Source organism: Oryzias melastigma, linkage group LG15, assembly GCF_002922805.2.
Source record: "Oryzias melastigma strain HK-1 linkage group LG15, ASM292280v2, whole genome shotgun sequence".
Classification (NCBI taxonomy): Eukaryota; Metazoa; Chordata; class Actinopteri; order Beloniformes; family Adrianichthyidae; genus Oryzias; species Oryzias melastigma.
In genome coordinates this window covers 18,035,596-18,062,908 of record NC_050526.1, presented here as the reverse complement: position 1 = coordinate 18,062,908, position 27,313 = coordinate 18,035,596, and the positions used below count along the sequence as shown (strand labels likewise).

The 27,313-nt window shown below is 38.3% G+C and overlaps 1 protein-coding gene across 1 annotated transcript in view; it reads right to left on the bottom strand.

Moving 5' to 3' along the window:
- The window catches only part of epas1b (endothelial PAS domain protein 1b), a 70,087-nt gene extending 47,682 nt beyond the window's left edge, over positions 1-22,405 (bottom strand). The window contains exon 1 of the mRNA XM_024296640.2: positions 21,716-22,405. Within this exon, the coding sequence (XP_024152408.1) occupies positions 21,716-21,741 (26 nt within the window). The 5' untranslated portion in view covers positions 21,742-22,405. The remainder of the gene's footprint in view (positions 1-21,715) is intronic.
- Positions 22,406-27,313: the final 4,908 nt, after the last annotated feature.

Below are 27,313 nucleotides of genomic sequence, written 5' to 3'. Positions count from 1 at the left end.
GCAGACAGACCGCTATGCTGTGGCTGGATCACGCTTAAACCTCCAGAACATTTAAAACGTCCCCCGGTGCGCTTGCTGTTCGGAACGTTGGGGGTCCGCGGCGCCGGACGCGAGCCGGTACCACCAGACGTGGTACTGGACGCGGACCGGAGCCGGGTTAGGATGCAAGAGCTCTCCGCGTCCTAGCGCCGGGCCGGTTCTAGCTAGCAGCTCGGTGGTTGGAGACCCGCCGTGATCTCGTGAGAGTAGCCGGTGAGAGGACTATGAGGGACGCCTGCGCGCGCGGTATGGAAAGGCTCATATGAGAAAATCCCATTGACTGTAAAAATAATGGACCTATCAAGCTATGAGGTGCCCCCATTATATAGTCTATGGAAAATCCGCGATTAATGCGTCAAAAAAATTGTCGGCGTCAAGCACCTGTCAGATTAATGCATGTTTAACGCGACAAATCTGACAGCCCTAATATATATATATGTTGCCAAAAATGAAAGGTTTCTAAGTTGTAACAAGCATTTGAGTGGATTTAAGCCTATTTGTTTAGAGATGTGGTTGCATTAATGTAGAATGGAGTTTTAGGGCCACCTATTTAAAAAAAACTAATTTATGACAAAAAAAAAGAACAATCCTACCTATAAATTTACGACTTTTTCTTATTATTTTATGACTTCATTCTTGTGAAAGCATTTTATTTTCTAAATGGTAGTCCTAACACAACATTGGGCTTTTAGTTTTAGGTATCCGGCAAAAAATTTTTTTCAGATCAATCAGCCAGACAACAAGCCGGAAGTGGAAATTCAATAAGATTTCAAAGTTGTAGCTCCGTTTATTAAAACTTTTTAATGTTTAGTTTTCAGGATTAGCTTAAAATGTTTAAAAACCCTTTAACTTAAAAAAGGAGTAGTTAAGTCTGTTAAGTCTTTTACGTTTGACCACAGTTAACTTCAAGCCTCTACGGGATCAACGGAAATCCGCTTATTCTGTTGTGGAGAAAAATCGTCTCTACGCCTGAATGTAACACCTGGTTCGGATGGTGTGAAGACGGAGTGCAGGTGGTATTCGCTAACCTCCAGTTCAGGACATCTGTGTGTGTCTCTCAGTGTCTGTTTACTTTAATCTCTACAGTCTGTTTAGATACAAAAGTATGATCGAATTTGTCAATCGCCATAATTTGTTGTGGAAAATTGTTTATATTTAGAATATTTATTTTCTTGGCATAACTTCCTGCCAGGATTGACGGGGGCCTTCCGCGGAGGACTGCGGCGCTTTGCGTCCGGTGTGAACTACACAATAGCTTAACAAGGGCGCCTCCATCCCGCATCGCTTCGCAGCGCTTTCGCGTCCGGTGTGAACACGCCCCAACACTTTGCAATAGTAATGTTCTGCATATCAGTGAAAAGTGCTGTTTACCAATTCCTGTTGATTGTATGAAGAGTTACGGTATGTCAAAGACAGACACCTCAGGTAAAGATTGAAAGAATAAAACGCAAATAAATATGACTGTTGTAGTTGCTGGTTAGATTAGTCTTTTCGACCAAAAATTTGTATTTTTCGACCGAAATGTGCTGTGTGGGGGATGGGTGATGTTCCAGCTCCTTCAGGTCCCTTTAACCCCCATATCTGCAGGTGCATTATTCACTTTTGCTCCACATTTCTCACGGATCCGTAGAGCCACATGGAGTCACATGACACCATGACGAAAAAAAAAACCTGCATTGGGTTAAAATTATCAAAAAAAATGGAAAATAGTTAAACAATGTGAGCAGATTATGCTCAAACTTTAAAATGTTTTTAGCTGTGATCCCATATTTAAAATGTTCATCAGCGTCATTGGTTCTATGAGGCCACTACTTAATTTTTTTATCCAAGAACACTGTAATAAATCTTTATTTTAACACAGAAATTAAAAGGTAATACAACAGGACAGTTTGATACTCACTCCAACCTTAGAACAGATTGAAAAAATGCCCAAAAAGAAAAAGTGGATTGAGCGGGGGAGGTGTAGTTTGGATCTGTGATTGACAGTGAAGTTAGCTTGAGGTACCGTAACGTCTTCAATATAGGGAGCGGTACCAAACTAAGTGATGCCAGTATCTCCACAGAACTTTCTGTGGAGATACTGGCATCACTTTGAGGTTTTATCTCCTCCATCTTCTGACAGTAGCATCATAAGCTAATAAAGGCTAACGTATTAAACAAACAATCCAGAGTAAAACGTTCATTGCAAATTCAGTGGATTCAATGCCAATTGCACTAAATCTCTGTTCCTTAACTTCCAAGTCCACTGGAAAGTTGTGCAAGCCAATAGATTTTTGACAACCGAAGACAAAACATCTACGAGTCATGCTAAAGCTAACACGCTAGCAACCAACCGTTACAGAATTAAAAAATGGGTGGGGCTTTTACTCTGAAGTTGCAGAGCATGATGAAATGAAACTTCTGGAAGGACGAGGGACTTACACCAATTAACCAAACAAAATTCAACTGTAATACCTCATTTCAATCTGTAGGGGGCAGCACACAGCCGGTTTTAGACTAAAATCTCAGGAATCACAACAATTTATCTTTAAATTGTCAAAAATGTGGCAAAGAAAAACAGACAGCACGTCTAAAGCCTCATTTATAGAGGTCAACAGTAAAAAAAGTTGATTTATTGTTTGGTTACCCTGAAAAAACCCTGAAAAGTCTGAGAAATTGTTTTGGCACCAGTAAAACGTCTGTTGCTCTTCGTGCAATGTCAAGAATCCGAGTTCATGAGGTATCATTGTGCCTGCAGGTTAGTCGTGTTTTCAGAAAAATGAAGGTCTTTGCAAAACAAGTAATTATTCACCTAATTATCATGAAAGGAGACATTTTTTAAAGTGTCCTCATGCCAAAAACTGCTGTAAACATTTCACTGAATTGGTGAATACTTAAATTTGCTCAAATTTGATGAATGTACAAGTGCCACTCTGAGCTGTTGGAGCTTGTAGCTCAGTGACACAGCACTTCCCACCAGAGTTATGTGGCCAGTAAAGAGCCGGCCGGTCTTGTGACCATTAGAAAAGGTCTTAGTCACAAACATTTGCCCCCCTTGTCCTTGCACGCAGCCCCCAGGCTACAAATTAAGACCAAGAGAAAGGAGGCATACCAAGCAGGACTTGTAAACACGCCACAGGTTACGGCCTCCTCAACCAAACATGCAATCATGTCACAGAAGCATTCAGCGAGGTCACCTTTGAAGAGCCTTCACTCGAAAGCAAAAACCCAAAAAGCGAACTCCATCAATCAAACCCAAAAGCCTCAACGATGAGTCACTGCTTTGATTTCTGAACAACAGGGTCTGCGCAGAGATAAGATTCTTCGCTTCGCCTGACTTCTCTGGCACATCTGCTGCTCCACCCGTGAGAAAAGCAACCCAAGCCGGCGCGGTGCTGCGGGCTGCTGGCTATTTTAGTCACCAACACTCACGCAAACACTAGCGGGGATCCCTGAATGGATGGGGCTGCCAAGTGAGTCCCTGTCGTGTTTGTGCTCTCAACAGGTTTTGTTTTGCTTGCGCCGCTCCCTATAAAAAGGCTGTTGTGATGCCGGATTTTCAAACAGGCAGATTATGAAATGAAAAGATCGGCAGGCGGGCAGGTGGAAAACACATACCTGACATTCTGAAGCCTCAGTGAGAGAAGTAAAGCGGTCACACCAAACCACCGGCGGGTCACATGTCCGAGGAACACAACGGCACACACCAACAGCCAGAGGATTAACTGAGGCTGACGGGTGCTGAATCATGACACGCTCACAACCAGAACGGCAGCACATTGAAGACAAACTTTATTTTATTTTAATCAATTTGAGAAATGACAGCATGTTTATTTTTATCTATAAGGGACTACAACAAGGATGGGCAAACTACAGCCCAAGGGGGCCACATCCAGCCTGATTTACTATTTAGTCTGGTTTACCAAACTAGGATACATTTTAATGATAATCCTAATTATTGTGCATCATTATTTCAGGTGTCTACCTGTGCATGGTGCAATATATACACACTGACCTCTGTCAAGGTTCAGAAAGTTATTCTGCAATCATGTGTTTGTTTTTTTTTTAGTTTGTTGTTTTCCTTAAGTTCATGTATAATTTCTACAGAGACCCTAAAGAAACATCAAAATATAAAGAAAAAAAATAGAATAAAAAAAAATGTCTTGAAGTAAAAAAGTTTAATTTTCTGCTTTGTAACTTGTGCGTACCAGTTACTATGTGGTGTGCACCACTTACTATCTGGTGCATAGCAGATACTAACCAGAAAATAAGTGTTTTTCCAAAAACTCCCGTAAAAAAAGAAACTAAAAATTGGAGTAAGAAATTTTTTTTCTGGTTAGTAATTTGTGCGCACCATTTACTTTCCGGTGCACACCAGTTACCATCTGGAACGCACCAGTTTCTATCTGTTGTACACCACTTACTATCCAGTGCGCACCAATTACTATCTGGTGTGCACATTACTATCCGGTACGCAGCAGTTACTATCCCCCGTGCACTAGATACTAACCAGAAAAAAAAAAAAACTTTTTTTAAATAGTGAAGTAAAAAAACATATATACATTTTTTTCTGGTGCGCATCAGTTAGAAAACATTTTTTGTTTTTGTTTTACTTCAATGTCCCTTCAGGGGTCCTGCAAATTTCTGAGTCGGACCGGCATTCCAACAGCACATGAACACGGCATTTCTTTAAGTTTGTGTTTTTCTCATCCTATTGGTGCAGTTGGCACTAAAATGGGAAAAAAAGTCACAGTTTTGTATTAAAAAAAATCCCAAAATGTTCTTTTTTAAAAATCAAAGTTAGATTTAGGATTTAGGTCATGAATCACTTTGTTTCTGTCTCAGTTTAGTTCTTTTTGGTCAAATAATCATTTTCTGGGATGTCATATTTTACCTTTTTATTGCACTTTATAAGCAGGTGTAAAAACTTCAAAATAAAACTGTTTCACTTCTACATGGAGGTCTGCGGATCGTTTCAGGATGCGTGGGGCGTTTTCCTCTCTGACCTTTCCTACGTCTGAAGTCTCTTTTTTCCCATCCATGGATGTATATAGGTCATTGTTGCGTCCTGAACCTGTTCCTCTTTTGTCCTACAACAACTGTTTGTGTTTTTGTGAGTTTGTGCTGGCCTCTCTGACCCCCAGCGGTCTCATCAGATGGAGGTCCTACTTCCTTGTTGTTCATATTTAAGGAGTTTCTTGTTGCTAACACAACCATCCAAACCAAACGTTATATTTTTCAAAGGAATAGTTTAGTTAATGTTTTTACCTGTTTAAAACAACATTTTCCGATTCCTTCGGAGATATAGTACCTGAAGGTGTTTTGTGGGTAAAGTAAACAGACAAAAAAGTGGTGAAACAGTTGTTTTTTTCCCATTCTGTCAGTGCACTTTGACTGCCTCCTTCAGCGTTTTTTTTTTTTTTCCACTTTTGTCCCACATGTTTGTGATTAGTTTGTCAATTTATAGATGTAGCATCAATGCAGCACCAGGAAGAATCCACAAACCAGCTGAAGTTGCATTAAAAACAATGACATTTTTGAAAATTGTTTTATTTTCTGACTCTTTTTCTTTTCAGATTTTTTGAGTATTTAAAGAAGGGATCCACAAACTTTTTCTTTCGCTTTCTTTGACTTTTTTCTTCGCGGTTTTGTCTGCGATTGATGCTTACAGTGTTTTCTACTAGCATTTTTGTCTGGGATCAATGCTAACAGTATTTATCGCAGACAAAAATGCTAATAGAAAACACTGTTAGCATCAATCGAACTGCAATTGATGCTAACAGTATTTTCTATTAGCATTTTTGTCTGTGATTGATGCTAACAGTATTTTCTATTATCATTTTTGTCTGCGATTGATGCTAACAGTATTTTCTATTATCATTTTTGTCTGCGATTGATGCTAACAGTATTTTCTATTATCATTTTTGTCTGTGATTGATGCTAACAGTATTTTCTATTATCATTTTTGTCTGCGATTGATGCTAACAGTATTTTCTATTAGCATTTTTGTCTGGGATCGATGCTAACAGTATTTATCGCAGACAAAAATGCTAATAGAAAATACTGTTAGCATCATTGAACTGCAATTGATGCTGAAAGAGTTTTCTTTTAGCATTTTTGTCTGTGATTGATGCTAACGGTGTTTTCTGTTAGCATTTTTGTCCGCGATTGGTGCTAACAGTATTTTTTTTTTAGCATTTTTGTCTGAGATTAATGGTAACAGTGTTTTCTGTTAGCAAAACACTATTTTGTTAGCAGTGTTAGCAAACAATCTCAAGCCAGACTGGGGGAAAAATGAAATAAAATAATGCGTCTTTGATGGCGTTTGGGGGGGTTGAGCCAAATAAAGAGGTGGGCCATATCCGGCCCGCGGGCCGTAGTTTGGGGACCCTCCATTGTTTTTTATATATACGCACGTCGTTTCTAGGAGCCCTGTCTTTGCAGTGAGCAGGAGCTCTGCCTGCTGACATGAGCCGATGCGCTCTGCTGCTTTATCTCCAGCTGTAATCGTTCCCCAGGTGTTAATGAAGGTAAAAAATACACACCCTCATGTATTTGATTACACGTAAAACCACAAAGTGACACATAAAACCAACACAACCCATTAAAGCTGCTGCATTATTGTGGGCGAGGCTGCAAACGTGACCTTATAAACTAGAAAGAATTAACGTCTACGGAACGCATTACTCATTATTTTCGGAGTCCCTAAAGGGACTTAGAAGTAAATAAACGGGTTTTGAGAATCTTTCAAAATAACAGGTCAAATCTCAACAGTGAGGTGACCCTGTTGCTTTATGCTATCATCTCCCCTGTCATTTTATCTAAACCTTTAACCCAACACCTCTTCAACACAACACGATGCACAAGTCAAAGTAATGAAGGGCTTCATATTTCATAGTACCTGGAAAGAAGAGCTTCTTAAACGCTTCCGTCCTCATGACAACCTTTTTTTTATCTCAATCTGTCATTTAAATATTTAATAAATCAATCAACACGTTAGTACCGTCTTCCCTTTAAGCCTCAATCGTCCACCGTCTGCTCGGGCTTTAGCCGAGCTTCACACGTCCTCGCCATCGCTCAGAAAACAGGTCCTGACCCCCTGGTGTCCATGTGATTGTTGTGATAACACGCAAGAGGTGCTTATAGGAAACAGATCCTGAAACCAGAGCAGGTGTGTGTGCGTTTGTGTGTGGGAGGGCGCTTCACCGCAGACCTGCATGGATCATTTGCTCCCCGGCTCTGTAACTAAAAATGTTCTAATCAGTTTGTTGTCGTTTCCATCACTCTCACTGAGAACAGATGTACAGATTTCAGCGACACCGGCTGAAACCTGAGAATGAGGCCGCACCTCTGCCCACTTTTTTAAGGAACACTGCACTCGTTTGAAGATCCAATCGCTCCTGGAAGCAGATTGAAGTTGCAAAACCTCTAAACAGCTTTGGAATAGAAGTCGTGTTGAGTTTCCAAAGAATGATTTGCAGGATTTTGTTATTTGCTAGCAATAATTATCACTGTTTGATCCAAACGACTAAAATATTTGATGATGTTGGCTTCTTATTGGCAAATTTTACATTTTTTTGAACACGTGCAACACCCAAACCAGCACAAGCGCACACACCTTTCCTTGCTTACAGTGGGTCTTCCTGTAGCTGTGGCGCCTGGCCGAACACAAACACAGAGCAACAATACAGCGCAGGCTAATCTGTGATCCTGAGGAACATAGAGTTCTGGAAAAACAGTCGCACACAAACACACACACATACACACAAACACACACGAGCGAACAAACAGCCGTCCCAGACTGGGGCCCCGACTTTGGCTCAATCAGGGGAAGAACGATGCAGGAGATTGCTGATGATTCTGATAGTCCATGAAAGAGACACACACACAAACAGACCAGCCCACAGCCCGCTGATGGTCGGGATAGACTGGCTGATTGAAAGAGGCCATGCAGATACGGGGGGTGGGGGGGGCAGAGCACAGGTGGCGATGGAGCAGCGGACCCTTCTGCAGAATATCAAACAAGCGGCCCAGATTCAAACCCTCGGCCTCAGAAACGACGCCGCCGATGCTGCATGCTGAGGTTCTGACCCACATGGTTCTCCCACATCACCAAATATTTCTGCAGCGGTTCCTTTACTCCTTTGTTTCAGCCTCCAACACTCAACTAACACATCTAATAAACGATTGGACATTTTATTCTGGATACTAAATACTTTAGGAAACTTTTCGAACTTTCTTAAATCAAGCTTTAACTTTTTTTAATGGTCAAAGCTGCAATTAATTAATTGGGTTCCTACAAATTTCTTCATGTTAAATTCATGTAAAACATTTCCCACTTTATTTTTTAATTCCCATTTTAACTTGTTTTTCTTTTTTCAAATAGACGGTGAAAATTCAACGTATTAATGCATAGCAACTTGTTCTCCCTCTATTTATTTACATCACTTGATCAAAATAATTTCAATTTTTGACATGAAAAGTGAAAAGGAGAAGTTTCAACCAGCTCAATTTTTAAGGCTCAGATATCAAAATTGAAGGCTTTTTAGGGTGATTATCTTCATATTTATACATTAAATTGTTTTGAGTACTTTTTAAGACCTCCTGTAGAGACTTTTAGCAATTCTGTACGGAAGAAACAGAGTGCCACAAAATATTACAGGGCAAAAAAAATGAAAACTTTTTATCTTTTTATGTTATAAGGCCCCTAAAGGGACATTAAAGCAAAACAAAAATCCAAGTACAAATATACTTGGATGTATATATATATATATATATATGTTTTTTAAAAAGTAAAGTAAAAAAAAGACAAAAATTCTGGTTGCTAACTGGTGCACACTTACGGTGCCCCTAAAGGGAAATTAAAGTAAAAAATAACAAATTAATTTTTTTTCCAAAAATTGAAGTAATTCTGGTTACTAACAGTTAGTAACCAAATTTTTATTTTTTTTTCAATTATTGAAAAAAAAATAGTAATTAGATTTTTTTCCCTAAAAACTGAAACAAAAGAAAACTTTATTTCAGTTTTTAGAAAATGTTTTACTTCAATTTTTTTTCTAACTTCAATGTCTTTTTATATAATTCTTAAATTGTATTTCTATTTCAATCTGTCATCTTTTGCTAGAACTTGATTTTTAACTTTTTACTTTTAAAATAAGCTCTACAATTACCCTGCTTTCTTTTAGTTTCTTATTTTCTTTAATCTCTTTAATTGTGCTTTACTCATAGTTATTTATGGTTTGTTTTTAATTTTTTTCTAATAAATCTTCACTGAAGATCCAGACTACAGGTTTAAATCTGCAAATGATTTAAGTTTTATTTAGTTATTCAAACAGTTAATTAGGCTTAAAATAATACAAAAAATAAAATAAGCTCAGATTTTCGCAGTTTTGTAAGTATTTTTCCATTCTTTGACATTATTGACATTATTTGACGTAACAATAATGTAAGTGGTGCGATTTCAAGTTTAATAAAAAATTATATATGTGGAAAAATACTGAGAAAATATGATTTTAAATTAGTAAAAGTTACACAATTATGAAAAAGCAAAAATAATTGACATCTCTAGAGTACTGTATAGTTAGGCTCCACCCCCTTGATGGTAATACAAATACTTGTTAAAATTGTCCTTTATCTTAGTTTTACTGAGAATTGCTCTGCATTTCAAAGAATTATGGGTAGTAGAAGGTCAGAACAGTGACACCCATTGAGAAGCAAAGATGTGGGCGGAGCTAAGTCTTTTTCTTTTAAATGTATCATCTTGAGATCACGAATCCGGATCCGGATTTCGATCAGCATCATCTGTTAAATACAAGTTTGGGCAAATAGAGACTTTTAGGTAAAATCATAAACGTGACCGATTAAAAATGTAAATCAAAGTTTAAAATCTAGAACACAAAATAAAAGCATGACAGATTTGTAGAAATGTTAAGAAAAAAACATATATTTTTTAAAGATTTAAGTCGTTTTCCTTCCTTTTCTGCAGGAATGTCCCGACGGGATGGAGAGATTAGTTCAAGCTGGATGCTTCTTCTGATAATTTGCTGCATTTCTGGGACTTTTTCAAGTCGCTGCAACCCGTTCTTCTGGCTGCAAAAGATCTGATCTGAAACCAGAACAGGCTCCAACACATTTCTGCCTCAACTTTTGACTTCCCTCGCAGGGAAAGGAGCTGAAAAGTCCTCAGCTGATGAGGGGGAAGCTGCTCGCAGATGGAGGGCAGACAAATCAACTTTCCTCAGCTTCCTTTGAGCCGCTCACAATGAGCGCGCTGAAAGACGCTGCTACCGCTGGACACTGATGTTTCTGGAGAGTGCGAGTGGTTTCCCACACTGAAGAATGTCACGATTGGTGGGTTTAAACGGCCTGACATGTTTGTTTGATCCTCCCTCTGACCTTAGAAAGTGATGGTTAGGCTGAGAGGGCTCTGTTGGGCTGATTGACAGGTGAGAGGGCTAAACGGGGCCCTGAGGGGCCCTGAGGGGCCGCGGTGGGCGGAGAAGGCATTAAGGAGAAAGACGTCAGTGTGCTTGCTCTCTGGGCACAAAACGCTGAAGTGTCAGGACACGTGCACAGGCTGTTTTCAGCTTGTGCTACCAATGAACATGCACCCCGAGAGCGCACGTGCCTCTCAGCGTACGAGTGTGGAGTGACGTACGACACTAATTTATTGACTAGAAACAAACAAAAACATAGAATTAAAAAAAAGGCAGAAAAGTTTTAAAAATATCTTTAAGAGACACAAAAATGACATTTTCATTTATTTAAGTTCCTTGAGATTAACATTTTCTTTGGGATGTTTTGCTTCTTTTCCTGAGTTAAATTATGATTACCTGCTATATTCAGGTGTTTCTTTAATTTTACCTAAAGTTTATTTAATGTTTATACTTATATAAACATCTATTTCTTCATTTCTTTTTATTTATTATAAAATTCTGCAATTTTTCACTTTTATCTATGCTTCTAATTTGCAAAACTCAGATGTAATTAAAAAAAAACAAAGAAATAAGTCACATGATTTTATACTAAGTGTCTGTTTTTATTCAGGCTGTGAACGTTGATGCTTTAACCTGTGCGATTAATCACAAAGAACTAACGAGTTGATATATATTAACACAAATGAATTTCACCTCGTGAAGAAACGGTTCAGGGTTCCACTGGGTGTGATAAAACAGATATTATCCCACTTACAGCATGATCACTGACAAAAGAAAAAAGATTCAATCCATTTTGTCATACAAAATGTGCCAAAACGCTACGATTAATCGTGATTATTCACACCACAAAAGTGTGATAATTCTGATTTTATTTTTTTTAATAAATAAATAAATCAATAAATAAATAAATAATTGTGATGGATCGCGATTCATTTTTTCCCAGTTTGCGATTTTTTAGTCGATTGACACCACTAAATAAATTAATTTATTAATCAAGATTAATTGTGATTAATCACAACTAATTTTTTTCCAGTTTGCAATTAATTAATTACATTTTTTAGCTATTTTTTTCTTTGATTTTTGATTCTCAGCCCTAGTTTTATACTATTTTATATTGTGTTGTCATTACCTTCTGCACTTGAGGAAGTTTCTTAATTTTGTTGTAGAAGTGTACAATGACAATAAAGATTATTATTGTGACAAATCAAAGCTATGGAGTTATAATCTTTACTTAAAAATGAAATTTCAAGTTTTTCTGCCCCATGTTGATCAGCCATTGAATCTTTTATAATTTTATGTTTTTATGTTTTACCCGTTCCGATCCTTTCTGAGCAGCGGCGTGTACAGAGTGTGGAGAAACTTGAGGTTTGCGTTGAAACGACGTCTGTGATCATGTTCAGACTGATTCTGAGAAATGCGGCTGGTCTGGTTGGAGGATCTTTAGAAAGAAAGGTGTGAAACAACCACAAGCGACCTAAAAAAAAAGAAACAAAAAAAGCATTTCGCTTCTGTTTTAAATGAGACAACGGACTGACTTCGACTGCACCCAAAGTCGCCCTGAAGAGGGAAGAGGAGATGGAGCGGGGCCAGGCCACACTGGACCGTGGAGTTGAGCCCATTTTGGAGGCAGAGGAAGAGGAAGAAGGGGAGCTGGCGGACGGGAAAAAGGAAAAGGCCGGGAGACAGAGTTCTGAAGGAGGTGAGGGGAGCACATTAGTCTGAAGGAGCAGAGGACGCAACGACAACAAAGCCAGGAGAGCAGCTGGGAATCCAGGATGACTTATTGTGATGTGAGCAAAAGGACAGAAGAAAGAGTCAAAACAAAGACGCACAGGCTGAAGACATTTGTGGGCAGGTGAGAACCAAGGGGTAAAAATAACAAAGGAAACCGGCAGAAAGGTGTTTCCCAGACCACCACCTCTCCCCCGCTGGTTTCCCCTCACTGATATGTAAGAGTCGAACAAGAAGAACCTCACAGGGAGTCAAGACGTCCGTTTTCACCAGCAAACTGAATATAGACTTTCATTCGGTTTTCTAAAAACCCAGTTATAAATGTAATTAATACATTATTTTATTGTAGAAACACCAGAATAATTTAATACTTGTAAAGGTTTGAGTTAATAGAATTTGGTTATTAGTAGAGAAAAATCGATTTGGCGATATATCGCAATATTTTTGTTTGGCGATACTTGAATCGATTTAATATGTTGACCTGACAATATTTAATCGATTATTTAAGAGCATACTTCAATGTTTTGTTTTCCACCAAAACCTCCGGCCACTAGTTGGCAGCACAGCACGCAGACGAAAACAACAAGATCTGTTAAATGTTCTGTCAGTCTTGCAGTTTTTGTCGTTATGAGACAGTTTTTACTTAGGGTGGGTACCAAATCAAATCACGATATCGCGATATATGTATTGGGATACGTATCGTATCGCCAGACCCTTACAAATAAACATCTCTAGTGATTAGGCTAATAAAAAAGACAAAATTACAAACTTGTTTGAAGGACTTCCACTAATAGTAGAAGAATAAGTGGGAAATCTTCATGTAGTGTGGGCAGTAGGGCTGGGAACCACAGGGTAACTCACTAGGGCTGCAACAACTGGTCGACTAATCGACGACTAATCGACTATTTCATTTATTTTATATGGAGTTGATTAGTTGACTATCAAAATAATGATTTGTGGGAGTCCTATACCTCACGATACGCGATACATGGCTCACGTTATCGTGATACTGTGATAATTGGTAAAATTCATAACTCACATTATACAGAAGAACATGTTTTTTTAGGAAAATATGTCTATTTATTTTTTAGCTTGAACCCATTCAAATGAACAACTTGTGTCTTATTTTGTGCAACAAATAATAGAAACTTTTGTGTAACATTGATGAAATCTGTAATACCACGTCAAGCCAAGACAGTGAGTCTTGAAAGGCGCGCCCCCTATCTACCTCCTAAGGAACGTCTCACCGAAGGATTATAACATTTCACAGCCTCTTCAAATGAAAATAAAAGATCGATACTTGCTGAGAACCCACCGAGGATCAATCACAGGACTAAATATCCCGATATATCGATATTTTGGAACACCCCCAATGGGCAGCACCATTTTTTTTTTAGGTGCTGTGATTATTCTAGTTGGTAAGCACAGTGGTGGAGGGATCATGGTTTGGGCTCCTTTAGCAACAACCGACCCCCAAGCAATTTGAAATCGTGGAGTTATTCTGCAAACTGGAGACTTCTAGACTCGTGTCTGACAGTTAAAGCTTGTGATACAAAAAATACTCCATGCAATGAACTGAAAACTAAATTTAATTCAATATTTTAATTGTAATTGTAAATTTTTTTTAAACAAAATTGAGTCCAGTACGGTCCTTTTCTGGTGCATTTTTTCATAAACAAGCAACAAAAATAAATAAAAATAGTAAAAAAATACAACAAAAAACATTCAGCCAATGCATGGCTCCAATGTAAATAGTTAAAAAACTGCGATGGCTCTTGGATAAAAACTCTTTTTAATCTATTTGTCCTCATTTTAATTGCCAATCTATATATAATAAATGCTGGATAACAACATTAATCTGCAGCAAAACTTTAGAGGGGATAAACATGATCATTATTTTAAAACTCCAAGGCACTGAACCCCAATAAACAAATAAATAAATATGTTTTCTGCATTTTTTGTTAAATCCATGAGAAAATTTAAGATTTCATAACTTAAAATTCAAGCGTTTTGCAAATAATTCAAAAATGTTACAGTTATGAAAGCCAGAAAAAAAGACAAATCGTTTCTTTGTTGCTTTTTGAAACCACATTTCCAGTCGAGTCTTTCACCATCATAACAGTAACTGTTGTGGAGCTGATTTCTATTTTTAATACTTTTCTGGTTAAAACAAATACATATAAATCTGGACTCTCTTCACTTCTTTTGTCGTCGGATGGACGTATCGTAGGACATGGATAGAAGGCAGAAAAGTCTCAAATTTCTAACACTCAACCCGACAAGCAGAAGGTGTGCTTAATGTGATGTGAGCCAAAATTATTAATAAATCTCAGAATTTTAAGACCAAATCTCTTTAAACAGGTTTTAGAATAAAGTAACTTTAGGGAAGGCAATAAATTCAGTCCAGACCTGCGATCTGTGACAAAGTTCAGATCTGGGAGTCATTACGGGCGGCGACAGAACTTCTTGTAAGCCATCAAACCGATCCCAAATGGGAAATTCTAAACAAAGCAATTACTAACAAGGAAGAGCCGCGGCGGCGCTGGAGACGACTTCTACCGGCAACTTCCTTCCACGATTGGCTTTCAAGGAGGTCGGCTTTATGTTCGGGAGACGTGGACTGTTGGGGACCAGAACAGTTTTCTATCCATTTCCACTATGAAACAAATGTCTATCAGTGGATCTACAAGCTTATTGGTTAATCACCTGAATTCCCTAAATTCTCTTGTATTTGTCAGCAGTCAAAGACAAAGAATGCATATCACAGGAACTTCCAAAACCTTCACAAAAGCAATTTTTTATACAGAATCAGCAGAAATCTAAAGAGAAAAGCAACAAGATTTGAATTTTGGGGGGGTTTTGGACCCTCTAACTAGTCCCACTTCAGTGAATTTTCTCTAGTTTTTTTAGTCTTGTGTGGTTTCTTTAAAAAATTCCTAGAATCCGAGCATTTACACAAGAAAACATTTAAAAATGCCTTAAAAAAGCGAAGGGAAAGGAGATTTTAGGAAGAAAAGGCAGATTAGAAGTAGTGTATGATGAAAGCTGAAAGAGAATCCTCGGTGTAAACAGCATCTGATGTTGGTGGATCACATCACATGAAAGTCTTTAACAGAAACAAACACGCAGAAGCCGCCTGAAGCTGAGTGCTGCCTTCCATAAAAACCCATGCTCCGTCACAGTTCCCAGACCGTATGGAGCTACACTGAGGCCAATATGAAACCCAAATAAAACAACTTAAAAAAGTGGTTTTTGGCCAAAAAAAAGAAAAATATCCAAAACTTTTTGCTATTCTGAAATAAACATAATTATTTTCAGCTTTAATGTTCTGCTTTTTAGGTTTCAAAACTCAGTTTCTTTGAATTTGAAACTTGAAACTTTTCTCAGTTTCAGTGAACGCATCGGGACTGAACCCGGTTTTGATTGGTATTTCGTTTTATCCCCGCCCGAACGCACCACAACGGGGTTTTGAAATGGAAATTTTCAGATTCAAAACCGGAAAAAAAAAGAGTTGAAACTGAAAAAAAAAAGCTTTGAAATTTAAATTTTGAGTTTTGAAACCTAAAAAACGGAAAATTCGAAGCTGAAAATAATTGCATTTATTTTAGAATAGCAAAAAGTTTCAGACATTTTACTTTTTTTTACGTTTTAGTTGGGTTTCAAATAAAATTGTCCTGAATGTAGCTCCATAGGACTGGAGCTCCAGTCTCTCCGTCTCCCTTCCTTTGTTTCTACAGGGCAGCTTGAGCTGCTGGTGGAGGTGGCGTGATGTTTCGGTGGCTATGGGAAACCAGACGGGCACACAAAAGAAGGATCTGCCGCGCCGCGCCAAGCAGGCTTCGGCTTGCATGTGAAATGCTGAGTTGACGGGCCTGTCAGGTCAGCGGCGCTGCTTCTGTGTTTCTCCTCGCTCCAAGTGCATCCGGATCCACTCTGATCACCATCTTGTGTCGTGGATGTTTTCGTCATCTTTCCCCGCCAAATTACTCCAATGAAAATGGTGTTTTTAACATGTCAATGGAGGACATAAATGTAAAAACTGAAGTTTAAAATTGGGTTTCTGAGTGTTTTTATATTCAAATTGTTGTGACTCACAATCTTGTTACAGCGACGTAGCTGCTACAATCGACGATCCACAAACTCCTTTTCTGCAGACAAATAGATCCATAAAAGTCTTTGTTTGCCTCGTCTGAGCTGGATTCTGGATCAGAACCGTACGGCTGGATGCTTCCGATATTTCTCGCCATTTTACTTGCACTGCTAATGTTATCTTGGGGTTGTGGGGGGCTGTAAGCTAGTAGGAGAGCATGTAAACAAAGGGATTATGGGAAGTGTGGGCAGGCTAACACTGCACCAACTCCTGCCGTCCTCCAGAAAATATGTTCAAGAAAACACTAAAACAGCATAATCTCAAGTAAAAGATCACTGGAAACACTTTCGAACCTTAAAGTTCCACTCCAACTTGATTTTTTCTGTCGTAAAATTGTTCCCAGTGATTTTTTAAGTGTTTTTTTAAGCCATATTTTATCCGCAGTAGCTCATTAGAAATACAATTCTGGTTTGTGGGCGGGGCTAGTGACACAGAACAGCCCCTCCTCCTCCCTGTCGGTGGGAGCTCTGTTTGCTCGCCCACGAGTGAGTTTATAGCCTCAAGCTAACATTACCGCCGAAAAAAAAAACGAAGCAATAATGGATCAATCCAGGGCGCACTGAGGCTTTAGCCACGCCCATTCTGAGAATTTTCAAGCATCTTGTTTTCTAATCCAATCCAATTTGAATTAAGAAATACTCAGAAACTTAGTTTTAATCGTACCTTCTTTTATATAGGTCCTCTAATATGAGGAAAATGCTACAAGAACATGTTAAAAAAGAACACTTTCCTTGGATTTAGTCTTTAAGCTACAAGTGTGACAAGTGTTCACGAACGCACTCATTGCAGATCCTTGAACAGGCATTTAGCCTATGGTGTTCACACTGGACCAGCAGGGAGGGACTTCTTCTTTTTCTACTGTTTATAGCTTATGTCCGCCGTTTACAGTTGGAAGAGGTTTGGTGTGAAATGTTGAAGTCATGCAAATATTGTTCCTGGCTTTTTTTAAATTTTATTTATGAAAGACTTGGTGTCATTTATAGGGTTGGATATTGATAATAATTTACAAAAACGATTCGATTCACCAGAGCCTGGATCGATTCTTTTGATTCTTCATTTCAATTCAGTTTTGAGTTTACACATTTAGACTCACTTGTTTAGAAATACAATAATTATCTACTATATGTTTTGAATATATTTATATTAATTTGATACAGTTCATATACTTTAAAATGTAGTTGAAATATTAGCTGAACTCCAAAATATCCTAAAAGCTGAAAAAAATGCTAATTTAGCCAAAACAGCTAGCATGTAGCTGAAATATTAGCTAAACTCTAAAATAGCCTCAAAAAACTTTCATAAATGCCAAAATAGTCCAAAAAGTTACCATAATGCTAATATAACTTTCAACTTTACTACACTCTGACTCCATATTTTATAACGTAACGACTAATCGACTAATAAATTAATTGATGACTATTTTATTAGTCGTTGATTAGTCGACTAATCGTGGCAGCCCTAATTTGAAGGCGAGATTTTTCAATCCCACATTTACAGACTGTTCATTGACTTGAACCCACGTTGCGTAGGACGAGTGTGAACATCGCTTCACACAAAGACAAACAAAAATCCAATCCTGAACTGTTTTAAACCTACAGCTGGTGCGTTAAAGGGGCCTTTCAACAGATGAATCCCATTAGGAAACAACAGCTCAATCAGGATCAATGGGGGGGTGTAAAGAGCACCTCCACCACACACTTTATGTGAGACATTTCTGCAGTTGGTCTGATGTGATGCAAAGTTCCCCCCAAAACTTTTAATGATCTTAAACGCTCAGGAAACACTCAAGACTTATCACTATTTACACACGGCGTGCATTTCCTCTCATTATGATAGTACGGCCGGCTTGAATCTAACGGTTAGATCCCATATTTCTGGAGGAGTTTGTGAAATAGCGTTGCGGCATATACAGTTACAGCCCTCCGGCCGGGAATGAGAGTACACCCCTATGGATCGCCCACCGTGCACTCGTGTAACGTATATCAGCCTGGCAGCTGCCCTGGACTCTGACCTTTGGACATTGTTTCCAGCAGAATCACGAGTTGAGAGGAGCGAGAGGCCTTCCTCGCGCCGGCCGCCGCACTCATTTCTGGTGTCAGCGCGGGTAAAAATAAAGACGTTTTCTTGGAGTCAGCAGCAAAGATGGCCGCCGCTGACGTAAGACGGAGCGCCTCTCGTCAGGGGGGTTCAATAACTTCAATACATATAACCTGCTGATAGTGGGATGAGTTAGCTTTCTGAAGCAAAAAATGTAACCATCCTCGGGATGAAACACATGGTAAGGCACGGCAGAGGAAGAATCACGATATGGGCTCTTTGAATAGTAAAAGTTCCTCTGCAACGATTGAATTCCTCAGTACTCTAGAGCACATGAGTCAAGGCCCTGGGGCCGGATCCGGCCCTCTTGGTGATTCTATCCGGCCCTCCAGATCATTTTATTCTTATTAATGACCCGATGTTATCTTGCGCTCATTTCTAACTTGTATAATTTTGACAAAATATATTATTATGGAGAGTAAAATATTGAAAGTTATTTAAGGTATAGGTTGATTTATTCTGGAATATTATTCCTGACTTTTTATTATTCATAATTTTGCTAAGGTTTTTAATTAAAATTCTGTTAGCTTTTTGGACTATTTTGGTATTTGCTAAGATTTTTTTGGCTATTTTGGAGTTTAGCTAATATTTCAACCACATGCTAGCTGCTTTGGCTAATTTAAGCTTTTTTCACTTTTTTAGGATATTTTGAAGCTTGGCAATTTTTTCAGGGTAATTCTAGGTTTTTTGGCTAACCTAAGTTTTTTTTGTTTGTTTTTAGGCTAATTTGGCATTTCGCTAATATTTAGCTAGCTATCAGCTTCAGCGTTTTCAGCTATCAATTTCAGCACCTTCAGCGGCCAAATTCAGCTTAATTCTATATATCTAGTTCATAATTATTTTTAAAAGTTGTGGTTTAAAAGTTTTAAAAATGTAGTTTTAGAGTGTTGAATAAATGTTTATCCCGTTCGGCCCACGACTTCAGGTGTGTTCTGGATTTTGCCCCGCCTGTGTGATTGAGTTTGACACCCTTGAGTATTCTAGGGGTAACCGAGAGGGTGCCTGTTTTTTTTTTTTTAATTTTTTTTTTTAAATGGAGCAATAAAAGAACAATAATCCACAAAATCTGTCAACCCACCACATTGCATTTAGGGGTAAAAATAGAAAAGAGGCAACACAACTGCCCAGTCAAAGTCCAGAGCTCAGCCTGATTAAAATGTCAATGCAATGTTGACCAGACTGAGCTAAAGAAGAAGTGATCTAAACTCCTCCTGTAACTCTGCACAGATTCTTCTTTAATTTGTTAATTAAAAAGGGGCCAGAAATCAAGATCTGACGTCCACTGCAGATTAAAAATGCAAAAGTTTGACATTAAAATGGCCAAAAAATCTATGTGAAGACAGATAAAAATGTTGACTCCAGCTTAGACTTATATAATTTCTTCCTGTATCATTTCACTGATGTTTGCCATCATTCCCTCAATATTGACAACAACCTCCTCATCGGTTTACCTCAATATTGTCTATTAATTCAGAATCAAAGATCTACTCAGGCCTTCACATCAAAGCATAGACGAGGAAGCAGTTCAAAATAAAGCAAAGTACAGCGTTAACCACCAACTTAAATGTGAAGAAATGTGAAACTCCTAAATCACCTTTAAGCGTCACCTGGACTTCAAATCAGATGATTAACTAGTTTGGGTCAACTTCTATGATTCATTTACTATTAATTTAATCATTTAATGTGTCAGAAAATATATGGGTAAACTTTTTAGACCGTTTTCAAGCTTCAAAATACAAAACAAAACTGTTGATTTTTCAAACTATCGAGAAAAACTATTGTTATGATCAATCTGGACTCTAACGTCAAGAAATTACAAGAAAATGATGATGTGGAAAAAGAAAATTGAACGTAATGGTGTGAAAAAGAGCTAGAACGATAAGACAAAGTGTCTTAAAACATTCTACCAGCGGGCTGCAAGTTTGTGCGTTTGCTGTGAACACGGTGTGAAAAGTAAGTATTATGAGCAAAAATGTGTGCAGACAGAATTCATGCATACGATGTGTTTGAGGGGAATTTGACTGAACTTCTCAGCAACATCTTAAACAGCTTTTTAGATTTATTTACCATATATAATAAACCATCCTAAAATGCACAAGATGAAAACATGGCTCTTTAATTCAAAAAGTAAAAAAAATATATTTAAAATCGATCTGCTGGAAACATTTTTCAGGAAACTTTAACATTTCATGAAAGTGGGGCAAAGAAATTAAAGTCTCAAGATTTTCTTAAAAGCATTTATGTTAAAGAATGTGTCTTTTTTTCATTTTTAAGACTTTTTTGCAAACTACTAACAGGCACAAAAAAATTGAAAAAAACAACAACTTATGATTAAGAAAAAACTGATCCTAATGCTAAAACTAATCAAAAATAATAATAAAAAAGCTATATTATCCTCCCTTAAGAAAAACTTTTACAACTTCTAAAAAACAACAACATTTTTCTAGTTCTTGTACTAAAGGATTTTCCCCATGAGCTCCTTTCTGCAGGTAAAATACTTTTTGCGCTGATATTTGGGCTGAACTGGACAAACAAGAAAGCTTTAAGTAAACACAATTAACCACAAATTTTCGCTGTAATCTCTCCATTAGTCGGCTGAATAGAAGCAAGAAAAACTACAGACAGGCTCAAACTAGTGCAGATTGATAGAGAGGATCAGGCCTGGAGAGCTCAGGTGAACTAGAACAGAAACCTACGCAAATGAATGATAAAAGCCTCCATTAACATTTAACTTAACATATACAAACTTAAATGTGTCACTAACCTCTATAGGAAATCTAATTGACAGGAAGGACATTTCTGATCCCAGTTATCTTTGATTTTTCAAAACAAAAGGTCGGTAATATATACGTTTTTGGTTGAAATATGACTTTCCTGCTTAAAAAAATACAATTAAACATTTTGCACAGCAAAAATATATACATATATTCATTTGAAGTATTAAAATCCAAGTTAATTGTTGGTCTATCAGGAAAAGAGAGGTTTTATTTTGAAAAACCTCAAACACTATTAAAAAAAACACGTAGTAATTACTCATTAAGCCATTCAGAGTTTATTAGTTAGTTTACAGCCTGTCAGCCGGTAAACATGTCGTTTAACCGGGTTAGAATTTTATGTTAGAGTTTATTTTTAACTACATCACGTTTTAAAATGTTTATAGGAAACAGTAAAGCTTTACTGAAGTAATTTAACAGGTATATTTCATTTAATTTAATGGATACGATGGATAAATAAACTCAAGCGCATGCGCACGTTAGAAAATCAGAAACATTTCTGCTCTTACCTCTTCTTCTCCTTGTCTGCCGTCATGTTTTACTCAGAGCAGTAACTCCACTCAAGTTTATTTAAAAGTCAGTATATTTTGAGAATAAAAGTGCCGCTTTAAGTTGAAAGTGCGCAGGTGTGAAGAAGTCCTCCTACGAGGCGCTCATAAGTCCATGGACCCCCGGGCTGGAGGAGGAAGGGGCGTCGGGGGCCGTACAGTCTCAGAACACTGCCGAGGATCGTACAGCCTCTCTCCCCGCTCACAGGACACCTCTCGCCGGTTTGGGAGTGAACGCCGAGCCGCCGCCGCCGCTGTCGACACGAGCCGCTCGTCAAAAGTTTTCCCCTCGCGGACTGACAGGAGTCCCCGCAGAAGCTGCTCGGTCTCTGACCCGAATGTCAGCTGGCACGGTGACAGACGATCCCCGGCGCTGATTGGCTGGATCCCCGGCCGGGATCCGCCCCTCTGAGGAGGACCCGCCCCCTTTCCAGCGAACTTCTACCTGCTTGGTGCAACAGGTGTGAGGAGCTGGGACCTTTTCCCGCCACGGCAGCTGACTAAAAAATTCTCAAAAGTTCTCTCTGTGATTTTTAGAACACCAACAAAACAAATGAAGAGCTTTAGGATTTAAGTTATACTCCAATTTTATTTACAATATTAGAGAGAAAGTCATATCTTCAGTAACACCCCAAAAATATATAAAAAGTCAAAGATGGTGAAAAAGATCATCCCTATTAAAAATGATTTAGTTGTGTTAACAACAGATACCTACGGTGGCCCTGAAGTCCAAAGGACATCAACACACCAATCAAAACCATCTTTTAAATACCTCAATAACACAAAAGCAAAATAAATGATAAAAAAGACAACATTTATATGTTAGAAAAAAATAAATAAATAAACGAAATGAAACATTTGGGAAAATAAAAGTAATTTCCAGAAATCAAAGTGAAATGTTAAAAAACGAAACACAAAAAGAAACCGGAAAATGTGCAGTGGAACATCGCTGATTAACGTTTAATTTTTTATGTTTGATTTTTTCTTTTGTCCACAAACTTAAAAAAGTTTTATGATTAGTATGGATCATATCCAGTATAGGCTCAATATATCGCGATATTCTGTTTGTCGATTAAAAATGCTGACAAGACGATGTTTAACTAATTATTTATGAGCGTCCTTTAGCATCTTAAACCCCCCGACCACTAGTTGGCAGCACACTCAGCCTCTTTAAACAGCTCTACACTGTTCAGGCTCCTAAATCGTTTAAATCATGTGTCAAAATCAAGGCCCAGGGGCCGGATCCGGCCCTCCAGATAATTTTAATGTATTGTTATTAATGACCCGATGTTATCTTGTGCTCATTTCCAACTTGTATAATTTTGACAGAATATATATTTTATGGAGGGTAAAATATTGAAAGTTATTTAAGGTTTAAATTGATTTATTGAATAATAATCCTGCCTTTTTATTATTCATAATTATGTTAAAAAGTTACAGTTTTAAAGTTTCAAAAATTGGCATTCTGCTGACTTTTTGGACAATTCTGGCATTTACTAAGATTTTTTAGGCTAATTTGGAGTTTAGATAATATTTCAGCTACATGCTAGCTGTTTTGGCTAATTTAGGATTTCTTTAAGTTTTTTGGACTAGCTTGGCATTTACTAAGATTTTTTCAGTTGTTTTGGAGTTTAGCTAATATTTCCACTATATGCTAGCTGTTTTGGCTAATGTCATTTTTTTTTGTTTTCTTTGGCGGTTTTAAAGTTTAGCTAATGTTTTGATGGCTATCAGCTTTAGTGTTTTTATCAATCAACTTCAGCCGCTTGAGCTATTAGCACTACCATCTCCAGCGGCCAAATTCAACTTATAGCATTCACACTAGCATTATTGCAGTCATGCTATCTAGTTCATAATTATGTTAAAAAGTTACGGTTTTACAAATGTAGTTTTAGAGTGTTCAATAAATGGTAACCCTGTTTGGCCCACGACCTCTGGCCCCCTGTGCGATTGAGTTTGACACCCCAGATGTAAACGGTCAGTGAGTTACAGTACGGTAAAGAGCATGTGTTATTACGACAATATGTCTGATCAACAGCTAAAACAGCCCATTTGGCCCAGAGAGGCTGTAAACCCTTCTACCACCACGGCTACATCATACTCACATTGTCTGCCTATGGATGTGGCCTTCTTCAGCATCTTCAACAGAAACGGCTTTACTGGATGCAAAGACAACCTCTGGGTTGTACCGCATTAGCCACATATGAAGATGCTTGGACGCATTGACCACGCTGCAGTTGTGTGGTATTCATGGTCTGAACTGATTCAAGCCACACGGATGCTTTTCACAAACCCTCTCTGGGCATAGAATGTTTTGGGCTCCAGTCTGTTGGCACAGTTGTGGACTTTGTAATGTTGATTGATTCCAGTCTTTGTGGCACTGCCTGGGATGTGCTTGTTTAGACAACTGTAAAGCAGTCTTTTCAGTTTTTGAATGGACTTTGGAAGGCAAAGCTTGCTTTTGTCTTCACTGAGACTCACCAGAGTGGTCAACCAGGTGACCAAGGGTTTTGAATATCTGACTTATAGTTGCTCATCCCTGGACTGGATGGATGTCCTGTTCTTCCATGGTGACGGCATAGACCAAAATGTGCAGTCGTAACCCTTGTGCTATCCTAGGTATGCTGACGTTGGGAACGAGGTCATCAGGACCCAACAAGACATTTTTTGACTTTCACTGATGTCCGTGGTAGACATGAAAACCTGTCCACCTTCAGCCACATTTGTCATGGGATGGATGACACGTCAATGAAAGGCTCGGGTCATCTGGACCCCAAATGTCCTTGTTTGTTGTAGTCCCACAATTGTGGAGCTCTAACAGGTTTTTGGAGAGCTCGGGTAAAACTCTAAGACTTTCTCCTTAATGTGCTACATTCCTACCCAGAACAAACTAGTAGTATCGCACTAAACCAAAACAATTTGAGTGTCGTCTCAGTTTTGTCATTAATTATAGAAAAGGAAGCTAACATTTGTTATGTTGTTCGCTTGTCGTAATCATGTTTAGTTGGGCTACTGTGTTCACCATTGTTTCCAGTCTGGTCATCCCATCAAAGGAAACGTTTGTGCTTGAATTCAACTTAGTGATTGGTTCTCTATTTATGGTGAGCATCTTCTGACACCATGTACAATAAGGAGAGTATTTAATGACCATCTGTTGGCCTCAGTGTCCTTTAGTTTTTGAGTATTAATATATAAGTCTTGTTTTCTGATCAACTTTGATCTATTTTAAAATGTTTTCTGTGATCTTTTTAACTCTGACTTTGTTGTTTATTTTTAAACTAAATCAAATCATTTTCTAGGACAGTTTTTGCAGAGGGGGGAAACAAAGACGTTTATGGATCTATTCCTCTGCATCAGAACGGGTCTTAGTCGGGAGCTTGTCTGCCCCAATTCACAGCAATATGAATAAAGAAATACTCAAAAATTTAATTTTTACCCTAATTTTCTCCTCCATCATGAGAAAAATCCCACATGAAAATAAGAAAAACACCATTTTCTTTGGAGTAGGTCTTTAAGGTTTAGTTTGTACGTTAACCCTTGCTTACCTGAGTAGTCATTACTCATTAGCATCAGTTCTTTCCAAACTAGTATTCGTACTAAAACACGCTTTAATACCTTTAGGCCCATCTTAAAGCTGGTATCAGTTGGTTTTGTTTTCGACATGTAGCAAGTGGAACTTCTACAGTGACTCTGTAACGCTTTCAGGTCAAGATGTGCCAAAGAATTCTGGGTAGGATCATACTCTACTCCTACAGAGGTTCCCAGCTGACAAACATGAACTGGAAGAAGAGTCATTCCATGTGTTTGCAAAGATAAGAGCTTGTCAAATTCCGTATCTACTGACGAAAGTAGATAGTGTGTGTCCTCTTTAACCTCCTCCAGTCAAAGAAGCTGACTTTGTTTTTGAGAAAACGGCCTTTTGACCACAAAGGTCAAAGGTTTGCATTTTAGCCTTAATGATCTATAGCCTACTAAACTTTGGTCTTCGTCTGGTGGAGGAAAAACAGCTATAGGCTAAAAGGGTGCAGTTTTTGAGTTGGGCAGGGTCTAATAATTAGCTTAAAAAGCTGTCTGGATGGTTTCTGGACAGGAGTTCATGAAGGTCATTTTGGTTCTGGAATCATGTAGTCTGCATTTATATCTGCCTTGAATTGATTATACATCTTGTAAGAGCTTCTTGTATTCAAGTGAAAAAAAGTTGCAAACCCTCAGAGTGCAGTTTTGCTTTCATGACAGTTAGTTGGGAATCCTGCAATAATGATAGATTTCTGCTTTGAAAAATGGATTCATTGAACTGGATGAACCAGTCGCGCTCAGATAGATCAACAAATCCCGGCTCTCTGATTTCTGACTCGACGAGTTTACATGCCTAATGTGTAAAAGGGCAGAAGACTTCAGGCGGTTATTCAAATGAGAGCGAGGCGCACATGCAGGTTTCCCACCACGGACTGCTGGAGATGTCTTTAAGAGAGAATACGATTGGAGATAAAAGAGTCTTTGTATGAATGCAAACTGTGATGGAATTCATCCACGGGTGAAACTGGGAGTCGTCCTCTCAAGTCTTATCACCGACACGCTGCCAGCGTTAAAGTTACAAAAACTAGTTACAAAAACAGACCATAATAAACCGACCGTCTGTCTTCATTAACTGATCTCTGCTGTTCCGTGAGTTTTTCAAAGTAAAAGCTCCAATTTGCTCATGACAGATAATCCTCCAGCTAATTTTCTTTTTTAAACTTGTATTCTAAGTCTCTGAAGTTAAAGTCAAATGTTGGGATTTTAAGAAGTTGATTGAGGAAAACGGCAAAACGGCCGAAGCAGAAGCAAGGCTGGACGTCAAAGCTGTGGCGTCAGAGTAAAAGCAGGATCGACTACATTTTTTCATAAGTCTAAAAACGACTTTTGGCATTTTGCACTGTCGCTTTGTGTCAGCATCTTAAATATTTCAGATGTACAAGATAACTTCACGATGCCACGCTTCTGCTAAACTAGCAATGGGGGTTCATGAGTACAGAGCCAATAACTGGGGTCTCAAACTAGCGGCCCGCGGGCCATTTGTGGCCCCCGCATTAATCTGAAAGTTCAATGTATACTAATCAATATCATCTGCATGTCCACACTACTTTGATGATAACTTTGTATTTGCTTTGTGATGTTTCAGCTTTATGTTTAAAACTTTGCATTTGCTATCGTCGTTAGATTTGCTCATCAGAAAAGTCCTTAGCAACAGTTGCTAGCGGGGTATGCAGAAGATACTGCTTAGTACATAGATGTGAACAAATGTTCAAAAAACTTGTTCAGTAAACATAGACAATGGACCAAAGACATAGACAGTGGACGGAATGACATATTTTTGGCACAAATGGAACCCATACGGCCCAGCCTCCGCCAGACTCCGCCTTCGGTGGCCCCAATGGAAATTGAGTTTGAGAACTCTGCCCTAAAGGAACATTCACGTATAAAAAAAATAATAATTGAAGTAAAGGAAAATAATTCTGGGTACTAACTGGTGCGCACCAGATGGTAACTGAAAAAAAAATCTAAAAATTTAAGTACATT